Below are 23,716 nucleotides of genomic sequence, written 5' to 3' on the forward strand. Positions count from 1 at the left end.
TTCAAACACCTACACTGGCATAAACAGAGGCTCTTACGAGGGCTGGAAGAAATGTCGCTTTCAATAGTAATTCAAGGCAAATTACTTCTGCAAACTAACCCAAGTGTGAAGGTTTTTCTGCAGTTTTCGGCGCCCCTCCAAGCTCTCCCCATGACCCGTGCGAAAACCCGTCCTCACATTTGTAGACATCTGTACAGACGAGAAAAACCTACATGGAGCTGGTCTGGTGGTCAAAACACGTGGCTTCCGACATCGTAGTGCCACACAAGCAACGTGTACAAAGGAGTCCAATGGGAAGGCAGGTAGCAGCGGTACACTCGACACATGGAAAATTGTTTCAGAAACTACTGGGCGATTTTGCCCATCGGGCCAGGCCCCTTCGATCTCACGTTTACAGCAGGAAGGAGTCTTGAATGTTGTGGCCACATTTCGTACTACACACCCGTATTTTACAACATTGCGAGCCATTACACACAAACACACATTTCTTCTGCATATATTTTTATTTCGACGACTGTTCAGACTTCTGACCTTACACTTGGCCATTGTTGAGGCAGGCATCTATCTGCCTGCACTACTTACAAATGCCGGTTCGGTGTTTTCTTTCTTCGAAGCGAGATAAGCTCATTCCATTTAAGCCCAGGCTGAACAAACAAGAAAATAGCAGTTAAATTTTCTTCCATTTTGCTTCCTCTTTCATGGTACAGCAACATCGAAAGAATTCAATCCTGGGTTGATATGAAGATTTTCCCAAAACCATTCCATTTTTTAATCTCCAAAGCTACGCCCTTGCCTAGAGCCAATATTGAAAAGTGAACACCGGCACTGGCATCACTTTCGCCGATGGCAAAGGACAGGAAATTCAAAAAACAGAATGGATTCAGAAACGAATCTGCTTGTTAAAGCTACCCTGCCACTGACTGCAGTACATGAATGAAGGTAAACGACTACTGCCAAGAGGAGCCACAGCCGAGTAATACTTTAGCAATATCTGAAATCAGCGAGGAAGTACATATTAAGTGTTCAACTGATAATAACAGCACTTCAATCGTAAGTCATATAGCTGGCAGTACGAAATAGTTAGTTTTACCAACCTTATCGAATTTCATGAACTGAAATAGGGGCTCACTTTATAAGAAAGTGGTGCTCACCATCCCGTACGAATGCCTCTCGTTAAAGCACAGTCTAGCTGTACACTTACTACTGTCATTACAACACCCATGAAAGCTCCCAAGGGCATTGTACTGGCTGCAGCGTTTTACTCTGCAGTGCACACAACATGGGCAACTTTGTAGCACACATGTTACAAACCATGACAACCCACCATTATGTCTGACATCAGCAAACGTATTGTTGGCACAGCCTGGTCTGCAAGCGCATAGATCTCCGCAAGGGCCATTAGGGAGTGCATTTTTAAGATGCACCCAACTACAAGGTATTTAACAATCCCAGTCATCAGCAGGCCTATCAGCAGCCACGCTCACCAGCGAAGGGACAATCCTTGGTACAGCAGCATGCACTCCCTAGCTCCTCTTCTTGGAAACCAGCAGGATGCGCAGCATCTTCCCTGGCGGCACACTTGGTAGCATGCAGCCACTCACCGTTGTGAGCAGGCACGAAGCACCTGCCATCCGTCAGTGATCACAGCAAAGCAAGACACCACGCACCACCTTCTCAGAACTTGGCAAGATGCCCAGTCTTCCCTGGCAGTCCACTTGGTGGCATGCTGCCACAAACGATTGTGTGACCAAGCAGGAAACAGCCCTGTCCTTTGGCGATTACGCAGTATGCAATGTGTTGCTTTAGTTAATGTACCAGCGCAAGCAGAATGAACCTACTTAAAAAGAGTGTGGTGGCGCAATCCAAGCCTTTACCTTCTTCTGTCAACTGCCCGTAAGGTGGCTGTGAAAACAAATAACTGGCACAGAAATAAGCACCAATCAGGTTCAGTTGTGTTACTGGCACTGTAGCCACTGCTGCAAAGTTTCAGGACAGGCTACTTCATGCCCAAATTCATACCCTCCTGTGCTAGTGGTGCTCATGAGCGGGCGGGTCATCTTCGTACTCCAATTAGCTGCACTGGAAACGGCAACCGATATGAGTGCGCTGTCTAGCGAGTGCCACTAGTAAAGGACACTAAGCACTATCTGCCTGTAGGAACCATATTCTGCAAGTGTCCACTAAGCAGACATCTTCACTTTGTTCTGCACCAATTAGTTGGAGCCCCAACTGTGGAGACAATGGCTGCATGATGACAGCCAACCAGTCTTTCCTGCTGCACCACCTCAGTTGAAACTGGACCTGCCAATGCACTAACAATTTCAGTGCAAAATTAAATATTACGAAACATTTGCTACAAGTACTTACGACTTAAAGAAATGTTCAAGGGTGGGAACACTCAGCTGTGTTCCATTTGCAGGGGGTGGGAGCTCTTACACACATAATGTAATCTAAGACAGCAACAGCAACATTCACTCTTTTCTAGAGCGCCCCCTTTAAGCCATGCCCATTTGGATGTCTACTCGGGACAAATCCAGAATACGGGCCCCGACGTCGAAGAGGAAGACTACCTGCTACTGAATATCCTGCCCTGCAAAACAATTTGTTGAAGCCACCAATTTTGTCAGCCACCTGGAGTGTGCATAGCCGAAGTGCAGGTCCACTACAAATTCTCAAAGTGCATTAACTATGCTTGCAAGCTGCAACCATTCAGCCAGAAACAGCCACCAGTAATACCATCCCCTTTTTTTGTCAATTTCGAGCAGAATATGGACCTTTGAAATACAAAATGATTCCATGGCCCCTAAGGTGTTGTCGGAAAATCCTGGAATTTGATTAGTATTTCCAACCATTACAACACTTTGAACGAAATTTTCTGCAACCCCGTAAAACATAAACCTTTTATCTTGCACTGGAAAATTAACGGATTTTTTTGGAGACCTGAATATACCTTTTACTTGAAACAAAAAAATAGCGCCTGAAAGGGTCAATGAACTTGTGTGTTGTGACTTGTATCTACGAGCTTGCTCAATACTCCTCCAGGTTCCTAAGAGGAAACGTTTTGGCTCCTCAGCTGCAACTTTCGTTATTCCGAGATGGAACTGAAAGATCATTAAAATGCGAGTCTGGAATGCCCCTCTCCCGGTGATGCCCTTTGCGCCTGTTTATGCCTACATGTAGTCACAGAAGTAGTCACATTGGCTGCACGAGACTAACCCTCTAATGCCCAGCTTGTCAACACAGAGCGCAAAAATGACAATAACCTTCATTTCTGCACACATAACTTCGGCACCTAGCAACTGTGCAGTTTTTTTTGCCTGCACACTGTAATGACGCTTGGGTTAAGTGCACGGCTCATACGGCTTGGTCAGCCTGCTTTGCGAATTGGTAGCTCACTTACGTAAGCTCCCTCCAATATATTTATCAATGCAAGGCCAATGTGTTTGCAGCCCGAAATGGAGGCCAAAAAATAAATTTGTGCACAAACCGCAATGACGGAACAGCCTGAAGCTTCTGCAGTCGTAATGCTGCATTTACAGACTATGGAGCAGTTCTGAATTTTGAGCTTGGTTTACTGCATGCCCCTATTGGTTTACTGCATGCCTGCATATTTGCAGTTTCATGGTCCAACATCCAAAAATTAGCCATTTTGCTCAATTTTTTTTCTTGACGAGTCTCCCAGCTTTTTAAATTCGTGCCCTCAAAGAACCATAAATAGTTGAATCTATGATATTCATCTTTTTAACTGACATTTTCAATGCCTGGGCATTACAGGGTTAATAAGAGCCTTAACTAAAAGCCTCTCATAGGTATGAGCTGCCCCAATGCCACACAAAGGTAGCCTTTCACTGCAGGTCTGCAACAGGTAAAGGTAGGCACCACAACTTCACAGCAGGATTTGAAAGCCTGCACTTCAATCCATGCTGTCCGAGCAGTCTCTGAAGAAACCAAGTTTGGCAAACATCAGCAGCAAGTATCCTCTTAAGATGTGAAGAACCGCTCTGTTAGAATACTAAGCTACCAGTAGATATTTCAGGCTTGCAGCAGAAAAGCCAATATCTCACAAACATTAATTGGATGTGGTGCAGTACCCTCACATTTGAAGTGCACTGCGGCGCCTTAAAAGGCACCTGACCAGGTAGACATTTCAAACATGCAATCTTTGGGTACAGATGGAGTTGAGATGGTCTCGGAAAAAATTAGAGCCATACACACCCTGAAAGGTGGCGGAAAATAAAACCAAAGCCGTCCACATTTTTCAACAAAGCAGATCTTCTCAGACTCTGCCGACATCCAAAGCATATGATGCTGACACAGCCGTTAAACGTATCCTTCGTCACCACTCAAGATTCACAGGTATACACCATTCGTCAAACATTTAGAGCCAAGGGGGTTCGCTTCGGTGCCCCATTGTGCAGCTACGCAATGCACCCTCGGTGTTTCAAATCTCGCGAGCGTAAATTTCTGGTCCTGCCCTCTTTGACAAGTAGGACTTTAAAGAATGCAACAGAAGCGTCACTACGCGGCTTAGAAGCAAACCCCATGGGCTCCAAACTTTTGACGACGGCTGTAGAGCATTATCAGTCTTTTTTTTCTTTCTTTCAATGAGATATTAGCCTGTTTACACCGTTACGGGAGCACAGTGTCAGCTGAAAACTGATCAGACGGCTGCAACGCTACTGCTGGCCTTTTTTTTGTTTTTGTGCTTTGTTCCAGGGACATCAGAGAAGTACCAGCGTATAGCGATAATTTTTGAGCAGAGGGTGGTCAGGTGCCCTTCAATCCAAATGCCTGCGGCACTTTTCTGCACTACCTGCATGCATGTTACTAATACGAGCAGTCCCCTCGTATTTAACTTCCTTGCAGTTTCCCCCAGTCAGCCGATATGCATCGTACACTTTTTGCAACGTTTCACAGGCACAAATTCTATTTAGCCCCTCCATGGCTGAAAGTGCGATGCCGCACATGCGCCTGCTTTGTGCTCAGTGCATTACGGCCTCAGTCACTGTCAAGTAGAAAAGCGGCAATTCAAAGATTAGTACAAGTGACCAATCGCCAAAGTAGTACCACAATGGCGGTCTGTGGTTTCCGAACACATCAATAAAGAATGCCAGGCCGTTCCCACTCGTCCATTGCACTTATTGGTCACCCGTGCTGATCTTTCTTTTTGCTTGCCACTGTTCGCTCCTAAATAAGAATACAGGCACCCACCAGCAGCGTTTCAACTATCGCAAGGTGCCAGTCCCGACATCAGAGGGCAAAACGTGGTCGGTAGAGCGAGACTGTATAAGCTTCCTACAGAAGCAGGAGTTGTGCGTCGCTCTGCCATAATGCTCTCCCAAGTACCCACATTACGAGGAAAACCCACCACTCTTGCGTGCAAGGGGAAACGTTTCGTGCAGCGGTTAGTACTCACTCAATCCTCCGACTTTCGCAGTCAAACTAACTTCAATTACTGTCTCAGCGAGCGAGACACTTGTCAGTAGTGCACAGACTTCAACAAAGCCTATGTGAACAGAATAACTACCCTGTAGATAGGAGAAAGCTACAATTGCATGGTCTAGTTCTCAATGAAAATGTGCACTTGGGCAAAAAGAAGCTCAAAGCATAAGAACACAGGTGAACCAACAGCCCAATGAAAGAACCGACAAAAGGCGCCAGTATGGAGCAAGACCGCGCGAATGCCTTGCAGTCACGAGATTGCATTAGGCTAGGAGGCACAACTCTGGCTCCCACAGAGAGCTTATACAGCAACTCTAAGGCAGAAGCAGCAAAAGCAACAACACCGCTTACCAACAGGGAGCCACCAGATGGTCGCCGAGTCAGCCAAGAGTGCCCGTGTACGTGTGTGGTATATGCATGTGTGTGAATGTGGTGTGGGGGACGGCACCAGGCTCACCGTGCAGGGACCTCTTGGTGGCCTGCCCAACCCGCGCCTTCTGGCTTCGCTCTTCTAAGCCCGCAATCATCTTGCCCTTCGCAAACTTCAACTTCAAACTTCACAGAGACACACCAATGCGCTTCGTTTTCCTTCTTCCAAGCCCTTGGTGGGGGTTGCAAAGAGAACAACAGGGAAAAGCGGTTAACAACACTCCCGCCAACCAAGGCAGCGCGCGCGCACACACACACAAGCACAGTTTATTCTCCAAGGGGGCTGCAAAGTGATGGGGGCAGCAGCAGACAACCTTTATTGAAATGAAAACAGCCTCAGCTGCTAATGCATGAAACAAAACTCTCCAAGAGAGGTGGGTGGGGGGTGAGAGAGAGGCAAGGGATACAGACAGAGGTTTTTGCGCTCGCTCAGTAGTATCCGTACCTCCGGGGAGAGTACGACCGAGACCGAGAGCGGGAGTAGCGCCGCCCCCGGCTGTAGTAAGGGGATGGCGAGCGATCCCGATAGCCGCCCCGGTAGCCGCCACCGCCACCGCCGCCGCCTCCACCGTAGCCGCCGCCGCCGCCACCACCACCGCTGCAAGCAAAAGCAAGACGTTAGCAGTTAATCCTTGGCCTGGTTCTCGTGTGGGGCCCATGCAAGGGTCCATGCACTCTGAACACCTTTCCCCACACAACCCCTGGGCTCTGACTGAGGTCACAGGCGCAAGCCACACATGGCCCTTGTGTGGCCACCATTTCGCTTCACCGTCCTGTTGCTGTATCCTATCCAAGCCCGTTGTGGTGTCCAGCGTAACAAGCAAGCAGACTGGGCCGCCTCTCTGGCATCGCCTCCTGTAGCCATCGCCCTTGTCTATGCACACCTGCATAATCGTCCTCGGATCTGGCCATCCACCTCGACCGCAGATCACCCCAACACCTTCTTCACCCCAGCACCAACCAACACGTTGCTACGGCAGGCAAAAGTGCGACTTATGGGAAGAGACTAATTGTCCACAGTTCTCAACTTCTGGGCAACTTAAGTTCTACAGCATACCCCGATTGCCAGCACAAAATAGGACAACGCAATGCATGACGAGAAGCAACTTTTTCACACGACGATTGGTTTGGTTTGTAAGGGCTGAACGTCCAAAGCGGGTCAGGCCGTGAGGGGCACCATAGTGAAGAGCTCCGGAAACTTCGACCACCTGGGGGTTCTTTAACGTGCACTGGCATCGCACAGCACACGGGCCTCTAGAATTTCGCAGCCATCGAAAATGCGACCGCTGCAGCCGGGGTCGAACCTGTGTCGTTCGGGTCACGAGCCAAGCACCATAACCACTGAGCCACTGCCGAGGCCTCAGAACCTTGTGATGCACATGCTTCCCATTTTCCCCAAACCGCTTCACTCCTGAGAACGTGGAAATTACTTGACACTTTATTTAGCTACACAGAATAAAGCAAATGCGATCTAAGAGATGCACAATTCCATGGATATAACCTGGGTGCCAAACGAAATTTACGCTCACCCTGTTGAGCTATAAATTAGTCACTTTGCTTCTTATTTTAGAATTTGCATTCGAGTGTGTGAATTCTGCTCGACTGGAGTGGCCTTTAGAGCAGTATCTGCTGTGTTCACCAGGTTCTGAACGACCACCTAAAATGAGAAAATTTAAATAATCTGGGAAATAACACTGCATGGCTTTGTCAAGAACCTAGCGTCGTTGAATCGTTCTCCAGGACCGATGTTCCAACGACACTTGTCGAAGCTCCCAAAAATCAAGAGAAAAACTATGCGTTGTGCATGCTACCACCAGAAATGCTCCTTCAAACGCTGCGAGCTTAGCTGCTCACTGTAAACACTTAAGGGGACTTGCAGCAGCTGTTTTGTCTTTTTTTGCACGAACTGAGGCTCAGCCCATTCTCTGGGTAATTGGCATCTGAAAATGGCCCCCTGAGTTCATCTTATGATCACATGCACACGCCTAAACTTCTTATGCTGACAGCACAACACAATGCTAACGATTTGCAGGCGTTACTTGATTCGTGCACTGTTCGCCACATGACCAAAGAGCCACCATGCAGACTATGGGACACTAACTACCGATCAGATTTCGATGCAGAAATGCAATGCTAGCCATGAAGCTGATACGTCACCAAACTCGACCCGCTCCAGTGCCCGGCGCTTTCACAAACTGCAATAAACTTGTGGAAACTTATGCTGCTTCCTTTCTTCTGCCTTGCGGCTTAACCAACCGCACAAATTCTAATGGCGCCACGAATTATGTCCAAAAACATGCAGACCGGCCCACCATATGAGGACAGTCCTGCCTTTTGCCTGCACAACGAAAGACACTGCTGACGACACAGCCTGGTGCTTTTCCATAACGTTACAGTCAAATAAAGACATGCGCTACTTTCAAATGCAAACAAAACATTCTTTGCAAGTGCTCACGTGCTTTTTCGTGCGTTACCACAATGCCAACTGCCGCCCAACTGGGGTCATCACTCACTAGGAAGGCTTGCCCATGTAGATGCCCGGTGTTGGGGTGTGCGCCCGCTGAGTGATGGAGTAGTCCACCCGGATCTTGCGGCCGTCGATCTCCAGGCCATTGCAGCGGTCCTTGGCCTGCAAGCGGCCCCACCATCAGCGGCTGCTGCTGGGACCACAGCACACACACACACTCACCGCTTTGGCGTCCTCTACGCTCTCAAAGTAGACGAAGGCAAAGCCTCGGGACCGGCCAGACTGCGGGCAAGAAGAACAGAGTGCACGATGAGCACTTGAGCCTTTCTACAACAGATCGGGCAGATGCACTCAGCAGCCAAAATGCAAAGTATGTTTCATAGAAGAATGTCCTTGCAGGCTAGATGGTTCTGTTTCGAGTAAAGCTGAGACTGCGCATACCGGACGAGGATAACAGGCAATGAAACAAATACCGCGGTGTTGTATTTCTCAGAGTCTCGTCCTATTTACGCAGTCCCAACTTCCCCAATATCCGCAAGTGCCACCTCATAATGCAACACACAATCGGGACAGACTCTCACAAGGTCACGATGCCCTCTACATTGCAGGCTCAGTCAAATAACAGCAGCTGAGCACGGCCAAGATGTGTTCACTACTTCCCTTCCCACCGTGCTTGATCCCCCCGAGGTAGACATGGCACTTTTCATCTGGCTCCAGACCCAGAACTGCAAAACATTTTGCACAGTACAGCCCCGCGATACGATTGGATCACTAAAAAAAAAATGGACTGAGAAACATGGATCATCTGTAACAATAATTGGGCTAATTGGCATGGGTTCATTGCTGTGAAGACACTGACTGCTCCGAAGTGCTGCGAAGACACGGTTCGTGAAAGTGCTTCTGTGTCCTGATGTTTCACCGTCCATGCTCTCGTTGAGCTTTAAAAGAATGAATCATCAAAATGAACTAATGTATAACTCAAAGTGCAGTGGAAAGCCTGCAATCATGGTATTTTTAGAATATAAAAAAACTATGCGAGAAAACTTGTCTGCTGCAAAGTGATTTGCAACAATGAATGGCAGTAGCAACAAAGCTTCCAACTTCTGTGTCTGAAGCTTTCCTTAGCGTACCGGTAGCAGTGCTTCAAAGAAACTGGTTTCGGTCCTGGATATGCTTTCGTTTACGGGGTTTAACATCCCAAAGCAACTCGGGCTATGAGGGACGCCGCAGTGGAGGGCCCCAGATAATTTTGACCAGCTGGAAGTCCTTAATGCGCATGGACATTACAGCACACGTGCCTCAAGCATTTCACCTGCATCGAAACACAACTGCTGTGGCCAGGATCGAACGCTCGTCTTTCAGGTCAGTAGCCAAGCACCATACCCAATGAGCCACCGTGGCGGTTGGTTCTGGACATGCATTGCTTGCACACAAACCAACACAGCCCTGCATTCACCGGTTTCTTCGTCCTACTGTGTGCGTCTTGGATCAACCCAGTTCGCTTCAAGTTGCACAACCAACACAACCTACAGTCACTGAGCTCCTCTCATTGCATTAATAGCGTGCAACTTCACCAGCACCTTCGCCCTCCCCCCTGCCCACCCAAGATCACATGCTGCAGGTAAACACAGAGCCCCTCATAACTACAACAAGCTGGCTACGCATTGGCCTGACCTGCATCAGAGAGCACAAGAGATGCTTGGCCACACAGAGGCAGAAGAGACCCACCTGTGCATCGTAGACCACCTGGACATCCTCGAGGGGGCCGTACTTGGAGAAGACCTCCTTGAGGTCCCGCTCCTGCGTGTACAGGCTGAGCCCAAACACGCCCAGGCACCGGCTCGTGTTCGGGTTGTCCTGCAGGGACCACTCGTCAGACACTGCCAACCACCTGGAGCTACTTCAGAGTCACACAAGTGAGCTAGCACATCCTCCTGGCAACATATAAACTTTCGGCAAGAGCAAACAATCAATACCTCAACAAAAGCCCAATGCAGAACAGTAAGAGTAAAAACCAAATGCATGCATCTCTTGATCCTGTAACTGTCTCGTGCAACATTCCTGGATTATCTTGGAAAATGTCTCAATTACCCCTTGCGAGCTGCAGGCTACAGTTTTCTCCACAAACGGATCAAAGAGAGCAGACTCACCCGGCTTCCGACGTGGCGCCGGCGGTTCGACATGGGAGAGCGGCTGTGGCTCCTGCAGAGTCGAGACACACACCCTCATTTCACACAGTCGTGCTTCCACAGAAGGTGACAAATGAAAGTATTAAAGGCTGTGGCAGTTTTTAAATGCCCTGTAACAAAACTTTTACTGGTTTGTTGGGGCGTCGGGTTTCATGTCTTGTAAGCGGCTGGGGCTATCATGCGCTGAACGCAGGGTAGGAAAGATCTCACTGTTGTGCTGGCCCAATACTAGATTTTCAGTGATTCTCTCGTAAGTTGGGGTGGCAAGGAATGTAATAGAATGCGGTAAAATGCTTTTTTTACTTAGTTTTTCGAGTTTTCTGTATAAAAATCAAACAATGTGTACTGTGACCACTTCGCCACGTATGTCACAAAGAGTATTTGCTCTTTTCACGAGTACAAGGTGATGTGTAACATGCAGATGTCCAATCCGAATGCAACGTAAAACAACTTCAATAAAGCATTCTTGGTGCTGACATGACTTCTCCATTGGCCGAGGTTCGGCTTTACAAGGTGCAGTTCGTTGCCAATTTCATTATCTCAAGCGGAATACCATTTTTTACATGCGTTTTCTCCATCCTGGTCATTTCAACCAACTTACACAGCCATGAGGCATCTTGTTCCTGCAAAAATCATTTTCAACTTTTGCCACTTTTGAGGTAACTTCTACAGGCAGCACTAAGTTTGCCATCTCGTTCATTACCCGCTCAATAATACCTACTGCCACCTTGCTAAACAAGACAGGTCATGCAAACATGTATTCAGTAATTTTAGCCATTTCACGAAGTCCCTGCTTCAAGTCACTATTCAAGAAATTTATCAGGCACACAAGAGTGTGATGTAATCGCTGCATCATAAACATTACAGTCGCCGACCGATTTTTCGGACTCGGCAGGACCCGAAAAATGGCCCAAATAATCAAACAGTCCGAAAAATGCGTGAATTCACAAAAATACGACTTTTCTGAGAAAAACCAACTTTCAGAATCTCGAAAATTGCCGCTTCACATGTTCCGCCTACAAGCGATAATATTAGACTGAGTCCTAGCCGTGCTTTCGTTATGTCCGCACCCTATCACATCATGATACCAGACAGTGTGATGCGGCCGCAGTCATGCCGCAAATGAATGCACTGGCTGCGCGAAGCAAGAACAGTCAGTTTGCATGGGGCAAACAGATGGGGCGCCTCCGAATGCGTCGCCCAATCCGCGGCGGACGCTGCAGCTGTTCCGCTGTACCATTTTCAATGTGATCACGCGCCCTTTGTAGGCCATCTCAATGGCAATGGAGAGCATCTCATTATCTTGAATGGCAATGATGGAGGACAAACAGCCAAGCCTATCCAAGCCAGTCCGATTGCGCCCGCCAAGTCGATTCCGTTTAAATCCAAGATGACGCCCTTCTCGGTGGCGGCAAACAGGTTGGTAGTGACAGCGATGCCCGCCAGAGTCTATATTAGGCCGCAATAACAACTTTAACTTTCGGCTGAAAAACGATCACCACAATATTGGTTGGCGCCTATTTTAGTCCAAAAATTCGAAACTCTTTGACCCCGCAAAGTCAAATATCGGTCGTGAAAATGTACACGTTCCTGTGAGGTGCGGGACGGTTCCTCGGCGAAGTCCGAAATATCGCGCTAGTCTGAATTACTGAAGTCCGAAATATCGGTCGGCTACTGTACCAGCATACTGCAACTAACCGTACAGCACAGTTTCAGTTTCAAATGGCCCTGCAGCAACGAGGCAATTGAAAAGAGCACAGTGTGCATGTGAGCTGTACAGTGACTTCGTGGAACGAGCCTGCAAGCATGAAACAAGCAGGGCTCCTTGGGCTTCGTTATAGGAGCTGCAACTATATTCCACAATGGCCTTAGCATCCAAAGCCACTAACAGCACCGCCTCAATAGATGCTTTGTTCGGTCATTTTTTCTCTGCTCCTTATTTCAGGCTTAGTTCAGCCTCCACTAGACACTGCAATGTTTTAGAAGCGAGAATAAACGTCACATGCCAAGGAACCAATTCAAAGAAGACATCACACTCACCTTCGACTGCGAGAGCTGCAATGAAGAAAAAAAAAAAAGGCTGTCAGCCAGTTGCTTATCCACGTCTCACACAACTCAGTAATGAAACCACCACAGCCACTTTGACACAAATGTTATACAGTCGAACCCGGATATATCGAACCCGCATATTTCGAATTATTGGCTATATCGAACACACAGATTACCCCCTTGAAAATACTATGTAAAAGTATAGGACAGTTGCGTTGTATATCGAATTCCATTTTCGCCGGACATTGGATATATCGAACGCCGCGCCGCGCCCCTGGAAGGTGCGCTTTCCCCAAAGACATTCCTGTCCGGTCCTCAGCCGCCTCAGCGGAGAGCATTTCCGCAGTCAGCAGGCGCAGGGCCCTTTTTTTTTTTGTTCCCCGTTTTTGCGCCCCACCGGCGCGAGCTTTCCCGCTCCTCCTCTCCTCCTGTACCGCCGGCGTGTGCTCCGTCAAGGTCATTGGAGATCAGTGAAGAGAGAGCGCCGCATGGAGACGCGCGGCGACCACGCTTCTTGGGGAAAGAGAGAGAGAGAAAACGGTCGCTCGTGGGCACATCGTGGGTCTGGGGAAAAGAGAGAGCTCAGAAAAAAAAAAAAAAAACGAAGCCCAGAGCGCCGATCTTTCTCCCTGCTCTTTCTTTTCCCTCTGTCGTTCCTTCGCAGCCGGGTTGACTGCCGCTCGCATAGGCTTCGCTCTTATCGCTCCATCTGCGCCTCGCGTGTTTTGTTTTGTGTGTGTGCCTGTGTTTCAACGCGCGATGTGAAGCAGGCCCCAGTAGCCAACTGTTTTGGCAAGGCAGGCCTTGAAGTGGCCGGAGATGAATGTCCGGAAGATTTAGATGACGATGAGTGCTTGGACGACGCGTTTCGCGACTTGTCCAATTTTCTCGGCGCCGTTCCGTCCGAAGTGACTGTTGAGGACTTTAACGCTGACAGCGAAGTTCAAGCGGTAGCTGGCGTTCAAGACGCCGACTCCAGCGACGACGAGGGCAACTGTGTTGTCGAAGAAACGCGTCCGTGCGCAGCCACTGAACTGGCGTCAGCGTTAGCCTGATTCGGCGCTGTTGCGGCGAAATGGAAGGCACTGTGCTCTCGCACCTGGACAGTCTCGAGAAGATCGAGGCCAGTGTTTTGAACTTCGTTTCCCAGGGGAAAAAGCAGCCCAAAATTAGTGATTTTTTTTTCCCGCGAAATAAAGCGCTTTCACATTGCGCGCCCATACTATGTGATTCGCGGCTGTTCCAAACGGTAAGCCACAATTTGTTATGATCGGGAGTGCAGTTTTAGCCTATATCTGTATATCGAATTTTCGCTATATCGAACTATTTTCCGATCCCCTTCGAATTCGATATATCCGGGTTCGACTGTATGACAGGTTATGCAAAGGCAGAACCGCCGCCTGCTGTACAATCACCTCGTCGTAACGTCAGAAAGAAAACGGATAGGAGAATGGAGACGACAAAAATTTAGTTTTACAGAGCAGAAAAACAAAAACCAGTTGGCAGTCTTTCCCAGCAACGAATAAACACCACAAAAAGCACCAGAACACGAACATAAACAAACAATTTCACTAGCTGGACCACCAGGATTTCAGCATCCTAAAACAGGTGCTTTAGTGCAGAACAGATGAACAGCAATCTTTCCAAGCATAACAGAGTGAGAAACTGAGCTGGGATGAAACCGATGGAAGTGCTGCCAGAAAATTTGGCACAGATTTGTTTAGTTTATAGGGTTTATGTCCCAAAGAAACTCAGGCTATGAGGGACGCCGTACTGGAGGGCTCCGGATAACTTCAACCACGTGTGCACAGTGCACGCTCCTCTCGCATTTCACCTCCATTGAAATGTGACTGCCGCAGCCGGGATTGAACCCGCATCCTTAGTGTCGCCGAGCGCCATAACCACTGATCCACCACAGTGGCTTATTCGGCACACAAGTATGCGAACCAATGTGCAGAATTGTGGACTGTTGAGCTAGTTGTAGGTATACACAAAGTAATAAAAAAAAAACCTCACCAAACATGAGAAACTCACAATGTAAGCGCTACACATCCAATCGCCTTGTACCAGCCGTGTTACACTCGAAAGGTATATCTGTGATACACCACAATACCCAAGTTTAGTTGTGCAGAAGCCACAGTACAGCGACTAATATTTGGAGACATCTTGGAGCCCAATTGGAGCAAACTAATATTTGGAGCCTGCATAAAAACGTTGCGCAGCACTACATACACTGCCTATTTTAATGCGTTGCTCTTGGAATCTGATTTTGTGCGAGGAAAGTACGTTCTTGAAGCGGGCCAGCTCGTGCGCTTTTCGACGTAAGCCGAGGTCACCGAGCTCTGTTCGCGATAACCGCGTTTAGCGGCGTAACCACAGGTAGCATGCCCGTGTGACAAAGGTTGTCTGCCTGCAACTTCTTAGCGTTTTCAGTGCTCAAAATTTTGTAAAAAATTTACCGCACGTAATGATCGCACCCCTAAATTTGCATCATTTTTTTTCAAAAAAAAAAAAAAAAGTGCAATCATCTGTGAGTAAATACGGTAGTCACTCGTACTGTTCTCCCCTTTCTTTGTCTCATCCAAATGCCACGTTTTTCGTTGGACATAATGCCTGACCAACTTTCTCCTTGGTATACTCTTAAATTTCTATTTTTGGAAATGAAGGGCCATACACACTTAGGCTGACTAACATGACAGAAGCCAACAGTCACCAAAACCAAGCAGCAAGGCGGATTTTTTTTTTTTTTGTGGTGTTCATCAATGGGAGATTAATAGGGTAACTATTTAAAAATAACTGATCAGAAAGCAGAAGTGGGCAACTAAGAGTGCGGGCAAGTTTAGGAGGCTACGGGATTCAAAACACAAGTCAGATTAGTGACCACACAAAAAGCCAAACCATCCCAGCAAATTGCAGAGTGGAAACTGTGCTGGATGCCCCACCTATAACCCAGAGGCTGACACTATGGGAGGAGACACTCACTAGTAGTATCTGCTCCGCCTCGGTGATCGGGAGTGGGAGCGGCTGTAGTGACGGTGACGTCGCCTGGAGGACCGTGACCGGCTCCTGCAAGACAAGAGCACAGCTGTGTGTGAAGTCCCAGCGTACAAGAGCGCTCATCTCACTAGAAAGCTACAAGAGTGACTATAAAGCCCAGCTGCAGTCCCTACAATGCAAGTACCATATCGTAAAACCTTCCACCGATGCCCCAAATACGCAAACGCCATGGTCTAGGCGTAGTGCACGTGACAGCCAACAATGGTACACGGAGACGAGACACAGCAGAGTGCACATCTCTAATTACCACAACGCCTCCCTTTAACAAAGCCAAACAAATGTCCCTCACGACCCAAGGAGCAGCAGTTCGGGCCCCATTATTCTCTCCAGAGCAACTGCTTTTCTTTCTTCAGAGGCATTACGTAAGTAATGGTGGCGGAAAGATGTCACGACCTTGTAGACCAATAGAAAATTGTGTAGCAACATCCACCACTGCAGTTCTGAGAGATCACTTGTGGGGTATTTGAAATATCCGTGCAAGCTCACGAGGCTGTGAAACCTGACCCACTTGACCAATCCAGATTTTCCTTGAAATGCCAAATCTCAGACCCGTAACCAAACCCTTAAAGCTAGCACATTAAACTGACAGCTCCACAGACAGATGTGAACAAAGTAGCGTGGTTTTCTGCAGTGCCCTGCTCACTTTTGCCTCTTGGCACAGTCTGCTACAGAAGCAAGCAAAAGAAGTAACCCAGAAGTGCTGCAACAGTGGCAGCTGTGCCAGCTAAGAATTAATGCTTCTGAAATGAAGTGCATCGTCATTGCCCATCACCGCTGTATGAGGATTGCACCAAACTGAACAATTTCAGTAGCTTCTCTCAAACAACTTTCAATTAAATATAGCTCTTACTTTGATATGGATACTTCGGTTTATTACCACTTCACACTTTTATTATGCCTTGCTGCACTTAGCACATCCTGTCAGACCGCAGACTCACTACTTGTCCAATAAAATTCCCCATGTGACAGAGAAGCCCTCTCAGCAGAATGGCTCTCGAAAATTTAAATGGCCACTGACTGAGAGGGCACAGGGTTAAGTGAATTTTACAATAGGGTGACCGTATCGGAGAGAGGATGGGGAATAACGGGCACCATTCCCCATCCCTCTAACTGTTTGGGTCGCCCTATTCTAAAGCTCTCTCTTGCCCGCATGACAAGGGTACCAATGAGCTCCGCAACATGCAGCACAACAGCCAGAGCGCACTTACCGGGAGCGAGAGTGCTGCCTGCGGCGATCGTCCCGAGAGTCCTCCTCGGGTGAGCCTTCCTCGCGGCTCTTGCGGCCCCCATCGTCCTCTTCCTCCTCCCTCTCTCCCCCGGCATCCTCCTCCTCCTCGTCATCGGCCCCCGCATTGCCCTGCGGGTACTCCTCCACGGTCTCCTCCTCGGGGCTACCCTGTGAACACACGATGACGACAGCAACTGGTTATGGGTAGCCTCACTGCAAAGCCACATGGAGCTTCCCCCCTCAACATCACTTCCTGGCCTCAGTTCAAATTCTCCGAACAACTGCTTTGGGGAAGCAGCATGCGTAGCAAGAAGAACACATCACGAGCTAGTTGGTTTTCCATCACAACGAAAAGAGCGCAAACTTTACGAAGGACGCTGAAAGGGGAGACGAGACATAGGCGCTGACTAACAACTAACTGTTGTTAGTCAGCGCCTATGTCTCGTCTCCCCTTTCAGCGTCCTTCGTGAAGTTTGCGCTCTTTTCGTTGTGATGCATAACAAAATTTAGCATTACAGACACTATCAAGCCCAGGCCTTGCAACCAGCAGCAGCTGATAGAACTTGCTGATACTAACCAACTGACGCTTCCCTGTTTTTCTCATCTACAGCTCCCATATGATCCTCATCAGTTCCAGCTTGCTTCTAATACGTACAATCCTTTTTGCGACAACCATGTCACTTGCAACCTGCAGACGCAAACTATATAAGCAAAACTGCCACACATTTCGCAATAGCTAAGAGGAGGATGAATCCTCTGCAAACAACAAAGTCCCTAAAATAATTCACCACACCACATCCGAACTGAAATGCTTCTCACTTTAGCAAAGCCCAAATGAAAAACGAGTAAGAAAAAATTAAGCCCAGGTCTCCCAGCAGACATCTTCAAGTGGGCATTGAAATGCTACTTACTCAGACCCCTCTGGTGCGCTGCCTTTCACCGAAAAAGGTCGGTATTTCTGGCATGCATGTTACAACCAAATGGTTATTTAATATCAGTTAAAGGAGGTCACAGCAGAAAACTGAAAGTGCTGGAAACAGGAACATGGTGAGCCAAAAATACTTTAGGAATTTAGTACAGTAACTGAGTTATGCAGCACTGGTCGGCAAACTCAGACCCACCGTTGCAGATAGGAAAGCTCGAGCTAAGCACTACTGGCTAGCGTAATGCCATCTGCTGAGACTTATCACCAACTTCAGGCCGTCTCTTCGTTATGTAGGTTTTTCCATTGCATGAACTTTTGGAACCGTAACAACCGTCAATGCAAAACCATGCATAACAGGCAGGAAGATGTAATGTTCTGGCTTCTACAACGCTTAAGCAGCACTTGCAATTCGTCTAGCCCAGAGTGCAACCAGATAATGACAATCAAGTTTTTAGAACTACCATTTACGTTTCGACTCACAGCCCAATCATTTAACTTCGGCATTTTTTTGGTTTTTCTTAAGGCTGCAAAACTTTCTTAAAACATTGCAGATTTTAAGACGGTCATTTATGTGGTACATACTGCTACACGAGCAGTCAGTGTAAAATAAAAAGGTATACGTAAACTGTACATCACTTTTGACCCCATAGGAACATCATATATTTCACCGATAAAAACCAAAAATTCATATGTAGAAAGTACCACTTGCCAAAAAAAAAGAACGAAAGTGGCATTCTGAAATGAACACTGAAAAAAGTCCGCCGAATTTATAAAAAAAAAATAAACCAAGAAGTCCAACACCTTAAGGTAACCTATCAGGCAAGACGTGCATGCTACAGCGAGAAATGTCAGCAATGTTGGCTAAGCACATGCATGCACTCGCTCTGCACAGAGACAAGCCACCAGTAACCATTGCAGAGGAGCAACGCTCTAGTGCTGAAGAAACGCCATTTGTACGTTTACCTCCCTACGCCCATGCACCACACGTGCAATAGATTGAGAGCAGGGGCGTCAATTGATCCACTCTTTCTCCTGAGCACAGCTAAGCATTCCTGAACACCAAGTGCCGCTTTGAAAGGGCAACAAAGGTACAGCAATGGCGAATACATAAAATCCTCCGCAAAATATACAGCACGTGCTAGCTATTCCAGCACACAACCAGATTCACATCCATTACTTGCATGAGCGTGTCACGTCCGCCAATATACAGCTGAAAACAGTGCGCTGGCCACCACATCACAAACTGAGGAAACAAAAATCGGAGATCTGGGGCAGCTTAATGGCCTCACTCAGTGTATAAACTGTACCTAACCCACTGTCATGACCTCTGAACCAGCCAAACTACACGAGCCCAAGTTGGGATGTTCCGGATCACTTTAACTGGCAAGTATTGCATCTGGTCATTAACCAAGCAAGCATTGGGGGCACAAAGGTCTCAAAGGCATTCCTGCTGGCCTTGTTAACCGTTAAGACACTTTGTATGCAACTGCACACATTGCGAATTCAGTTTTAGTGCAGCTCTAAAACACCCATTAGTGGGCTCAGCCAAGTCGCTGCCGTCACTGTAACCAGGAAAAACCATACGTAAATAAATAAAAACCAACACTGCCACAACTGAGATCTGAACTCGCGGAGCCACGAACAGATCAGCTTCGCTGGCCACCACAAGAGAGCAATAGCTATCACTGCAGCAATCACACCTCGTGCTACAATGCAACACACACTCGCGCTGCACATTGCACATCGTCGCCGTCTCCTACTAATACTGATATCAAACTAATAAACACATTCTTGCATGCTGTGCATTGCACATCGTCATCTGCATCAACTAATACTTCTATCGAACTAATATCATCGCCAGACATGCCGACGACCCAGCAAAACGAAGCAATAAGCCTAAAAAGCACAAGACAGATTTGCTCAAATATCACATTAGGGAGTATCGTAATCGTCCTTAGAATTTTTTCCTAGGTCCACTGATTTCACTGTTTGAGACAAAAGTTAACAACCTTTACATCATTTAAATAGGCCACTTTTTAATGTCAACAAGCAAAAGCAAAAAATATTCAATACTGCGAGCCTGGTAGCAAGATCAGTCTTTATTTTGGTAATGTAAAAAGCTTTTAGCGCAAAATGACTAAGAAAGGACGGGGACAGAACACAGACACAAAGGAGCGCTTTTACATTACCAAGATGAACCAACTCGCCCAGCAGAACGTGTTACTGATCCGTCTTTATGATGCACAGAAACTTTGCAACCCATGATTTTATTTTTTCTGCACCTTAGCGCCATGTGCACCTTCGAAATAAACAATGCAGATCCTCCGATTCCTTCAGCACTCATTACGCGAATTGCGGTGGTTCAATGTTACTATCGCTGTGACACTTAGTTAGAAATATTGCACATGCCCGTAAAACAACGCTGGCGTTTTCCAATGCAAACAAGACATTGCTTGCCATGAGTCTTGCATAAATTTCACCCAATCTTTCTTCTCAACAGGGTAGTTTAGCCTCTTGCGGCTCTGTTCAAATCTGCCTGGCAGCAATTCATTGGCAAGAAATCTGGAGTTGAAAATGGAATACAATTTTCCCACCGCTAGTGAAGACAATGCCGCTTAAAGTTTACTCTGGAAGTGGATGCTAATGATACCCAGAAACAAAAAAAACTGTAGCTTGCTTGTGGAAACTGGCTCTAGACGCGATACTCGTATTTAAAATTTACAGTGAAAGTAGCGTGCCGTCAGAACAAGGTAAAAATCGGCATGAACCAAATTTACTTTGTCCTCAGCGTGCCGTTAATAAAGGTAACTCTGTAGCCGCAGACTATCGCGCTCTAGGCGCGACAGGTCTGATAACGACCGTATCCTACCGTATCTTCGCCCAGATTGCCAAAGGTGCGTACAGCGCTAGTCTATCCGCCCCATGAGCTCAAGAGGAGCGCCTCACCCATCGATAGACCGCCCTGTCTAAAGGTAGATGACGCCACTGTCGCACATCGGAGCACGCCGCTCGCCACGCGAGTGTGTGGACGCGAACACTGCTGCATGTGAAAACAGAGAAGTAAAAAAAAACCTTCGCTGCCACCGCTATTTCTCAACCCACTCCAGCACAAAGCCCACGGTTAATTTCCTGTCAGCAGGACACATCAGCACAGCCTGTACACATTACGGACGGCTACGTTGCGCGGCGGAATCGCTGCTAAAGTTCACCGCAGCAGCTTGCAGGCCGCTATTCATAGCCGAGTCCCTGCCCAGTCACCTCCGTATTCAGGCCCCATCAAAGCATAACGCGATCTCCGGGGGTGCAGACGCCTGTGCCGCTTATATAGCTGCTTAGTGCCGCGTGCAAGGAACGGCAAAATGGCCGCAACCGAACCCAGCATGAAACAACGCGACGAGTCCACACCGCCAGTTAACACTGCAGTGCGGCACCGACCGCTGTGAAAACGCAGCACAGCGAACAGCGGCGTGCTAGCCGCCAATGTGCTCAGGGCGATATACCACGCTGCCCCAATCACTTCGCCACGATGCTCGCGCGACCTTGAACGGGGCAAAGGAAGGAGCGTGCTGAGAACGGCGCCGTGGCTTTGTGCGCGCCATATTGACTACGCCTTCATGGCGCTCGTTGGCCGCACAACGTAGCAGAGCGCGCGAACGCATTGCGGCGCAAGAGGAATTGCAACTACGCCCAAGCGACCACAGGTAGTACGGATAAACATAAATCGCTAACACCCGGTGTACTGCTTACTCTACAGCACAGCAAGCATGTTGCGGCGAGATCGTTCACGCGTACACTCACCTCGCGGTCACTCATTCTCGGCCTCGCTGAAGTCGGTACGACTTGTACTCAGGGAAGGAAGCGAATCCCCGGGCGACACGCCAGGCGAGCGCACAACACGAGGAACACCAACTGCCGGCAGCGATGGACGCTAACTCCACTGGAACACGGCGCACACGACGCACGCTGCAGCACACCACACAATATGGCTACCGCGAATGCTCGTGGACGCGGAGCACTTCTCGCACTTGCCGCTAGGGTTCCTCCAAGCGCAAGCGACAGCACACGTCACGCGACCAATGCTACTAAAATGCATAGTGAGCCCTTTCGGAGTTGGTATATTAGCTCTATCCGGAACATATATTATAGGTGGCTGGATGCCGCATTCCCGCTTTCCGAGACGAGCGCGAGTGAAGCCACCGGAAGTTGGGTGGCTTGTCCCACCCAACTGCAAAAAGTCACGTCTTTCGCCCTTTCGTTCTCAGTTCTTTGCGTTGTTCTCGTGTTATGCCTGCTGTTATATGAAAGGAACAAGCAAGCTGAACGCGAGAAATGTGAGCATTGTGTGCAGAACCCTGTAATTTCTGCGAAAGCGAAGAAAACAGGCATGCAGGTCTCACCCTGCCTCGCCTGGTTCTTGTCTTCCTAGCGTAAACGACAAGTAGTGGAATGACGATGAGGCTAGGTCATCTTAAAACCGAATTTTCGCGCAGCAAAGAAAAGGCACAGCGCGAGAGGAACGACTGACAAGAAAGACGAATGCTACAGTGCGCGTGAGAAGCGCTGTTAGAAGTCAACTGCACCAAGCACCACGAATTAAAGCCCATTCAGGCTTAACTTGCTCCAATACGAAACAGTACATGACACGCTCCGTAGAAAAAGCAGTACCATGCCTTCTGGAGGCTCTAATGTGAACCAACCGAACACCGTCGACACCTCACATAGCCCTCGCTCCAGTTCGGTCTAAACATAATTCGGTAAAATGGTCGCTGCAAAGTAAGCTGCCTGGTGAATGTTTCAACCTATTCTTTCTTATATTTATCCCCCATTGATAGCAAACGAGACGACGCCAAGTAGACGAGGCTCCATACTTGCTGCGTGTAGCGACGTCCTGTCGTCTGCTAGTGTCGTCCCATTGCGATGCAATGGACCCTTATTTTTGAAACGTCTTTCCTAAAGACTTCGCTGGTCTCCTCGCTCAGTTGACGGCGCAACAGGTAGGCATTGTCGGGTAAAAAGACGATAACGACGAAAAGACGAAATGCTAAGTGAGAAAAAAAAACTGGAACTGAAAAACCGTGCTGAGGTCCGATTTCATGCACTGCCAAAGGCTGACTTCCGGGACAAGGCCACTTACTTCCGGTGGCTTCACTATGCTTTCGGGCGCCTGATGCATGGAGGAAAAAAAACTGGCCTGATGCGGCATCCAGCTCCCCTAGTGGAGATCAGTGGAATCGGCAAAGGAAGGGGAGGTTTGACGATGCTGTACCACGGATGTCTTCAAACTTAGTGAAGTTTTGGTCAAACTAAGCTTTTTGTGATCATTGATAAAGCAGTTGCTGAAGAGTCTTCAAAGCTCCTGTATAAGACCCCCATGCTTCACCTAATTTCTACGGTAGACCAATGAGATGCATGGTGCCACCAGTGCGTCGCTGAGAGAGCGGCCTGTTTCGTGTCGTCGTCGCCGCAGATTATGCGAGTATTCGACTTTTGCTTACTGATCCAGGCACGTACCCAAAATAAATGTGGCATAAAACAATTCTGCCGACCAAATGCCATTTATTTACAAACTTCGAGCCCGAACAATTCACCGGTTTAGCTGTGAGGTGCATTCTACGGCGGGCGTTTAATTCCGCGCAACACGCTGTAGAGTAGAAAGCGATTGTTATCGGGTCCCGTTTCAAAATTCGCAAACTCATAATTACTCATGTACACATCAGTACACAAATACACTTCGAAGACCACAACGCATTCACTAGCCACTTTCATGAAAGTGGACAGAGTGACAGTAGCTTGGTTTGGGCTAGTTGGTAACAGTTCTTCGAAAACATAGCTCGAAAAGGACACGGACGACACAAAAGTGGACAGGACAGGCGCTAACTTGCAACTTTATTTTTGAAATGCCACCACGTCTAATATATAGGAGCCGATCA

At 48.0% G+C, this 23,716-nt stretch overlaps 1 protein-coding gene across 1 annotated transcript; it reads right to left on the reverse strand.

Moving 5' to 3' along the window:
- Positions 1-484: 484 nt before the first annotated feature.
- LOC149345195 (transformer-2 protein homolog beta-like) lies at positions 485-21,802 on the reverse strand. Its single transcript, XM_089546493.1, has 10 exons — positions 21,585-21,802; positions 16,842-17,029; positions 15,559-15,642; positions 12,568-12,582; positions 10,489-10,540; positions 10,067-10,195; positions 8,561-8,620; positions 8,385-8,500; positions 6,317-6,469; positions 485-6,043 (listed from the first exon to the last, which is right to left on the reverse strand). Exons 1-10 carry the CDS (start codon positions 21,597-21,599, stop codon positions 5,896-5,898), a joined length of 960 nt encoding a protein of 319 aa, XP_089402619.1. The 5' UTR covers positions 21,600-21,802; the 3' UTR covers positions 485-5,895.
- Between the last annotated feature and the right edge of the window lie 1,914 nt (positions 21,803-23,716).

Source organism: Amblyomma mixtum, chromosome 5 (genome assembly GCF_055824585.1).
Source record: "Amblyomma mixtum isolate Tamu chromosome 5, ASM5582458v1, whole genome shotgun sequence".
NCBI classification, from domain to species: domain Eukaryota; kingdom Metazoa; phylum Arthropoda; class Arachnida; order Ixodida; family Ixodidae; genus Amblyomma; species Amblyomma mixtum.

What these genes read in the sequence shown, in the direction of transcription:
- LOC149345195 (XM_089546493.1), bottom strand. An exon ending in AGGCAGCACTCTCGCTCCCG is followed by an intron (nt 15,643 to 16,841) that starts GTAAGTGCGCTC and finishes CTTGTCTTGCAG; the next exon opens with GAGCCGGTCACGGTCCTCCA. An exon ending in GGCGCCACGTCGGAAGCCGG is followed by an intron (nt 10,196 to 10,488) that starts GTGAGTCTGCTC and finishes TGGTCCCTGCAG; the next exon opens with GACAACCCGAACACGAGCCG.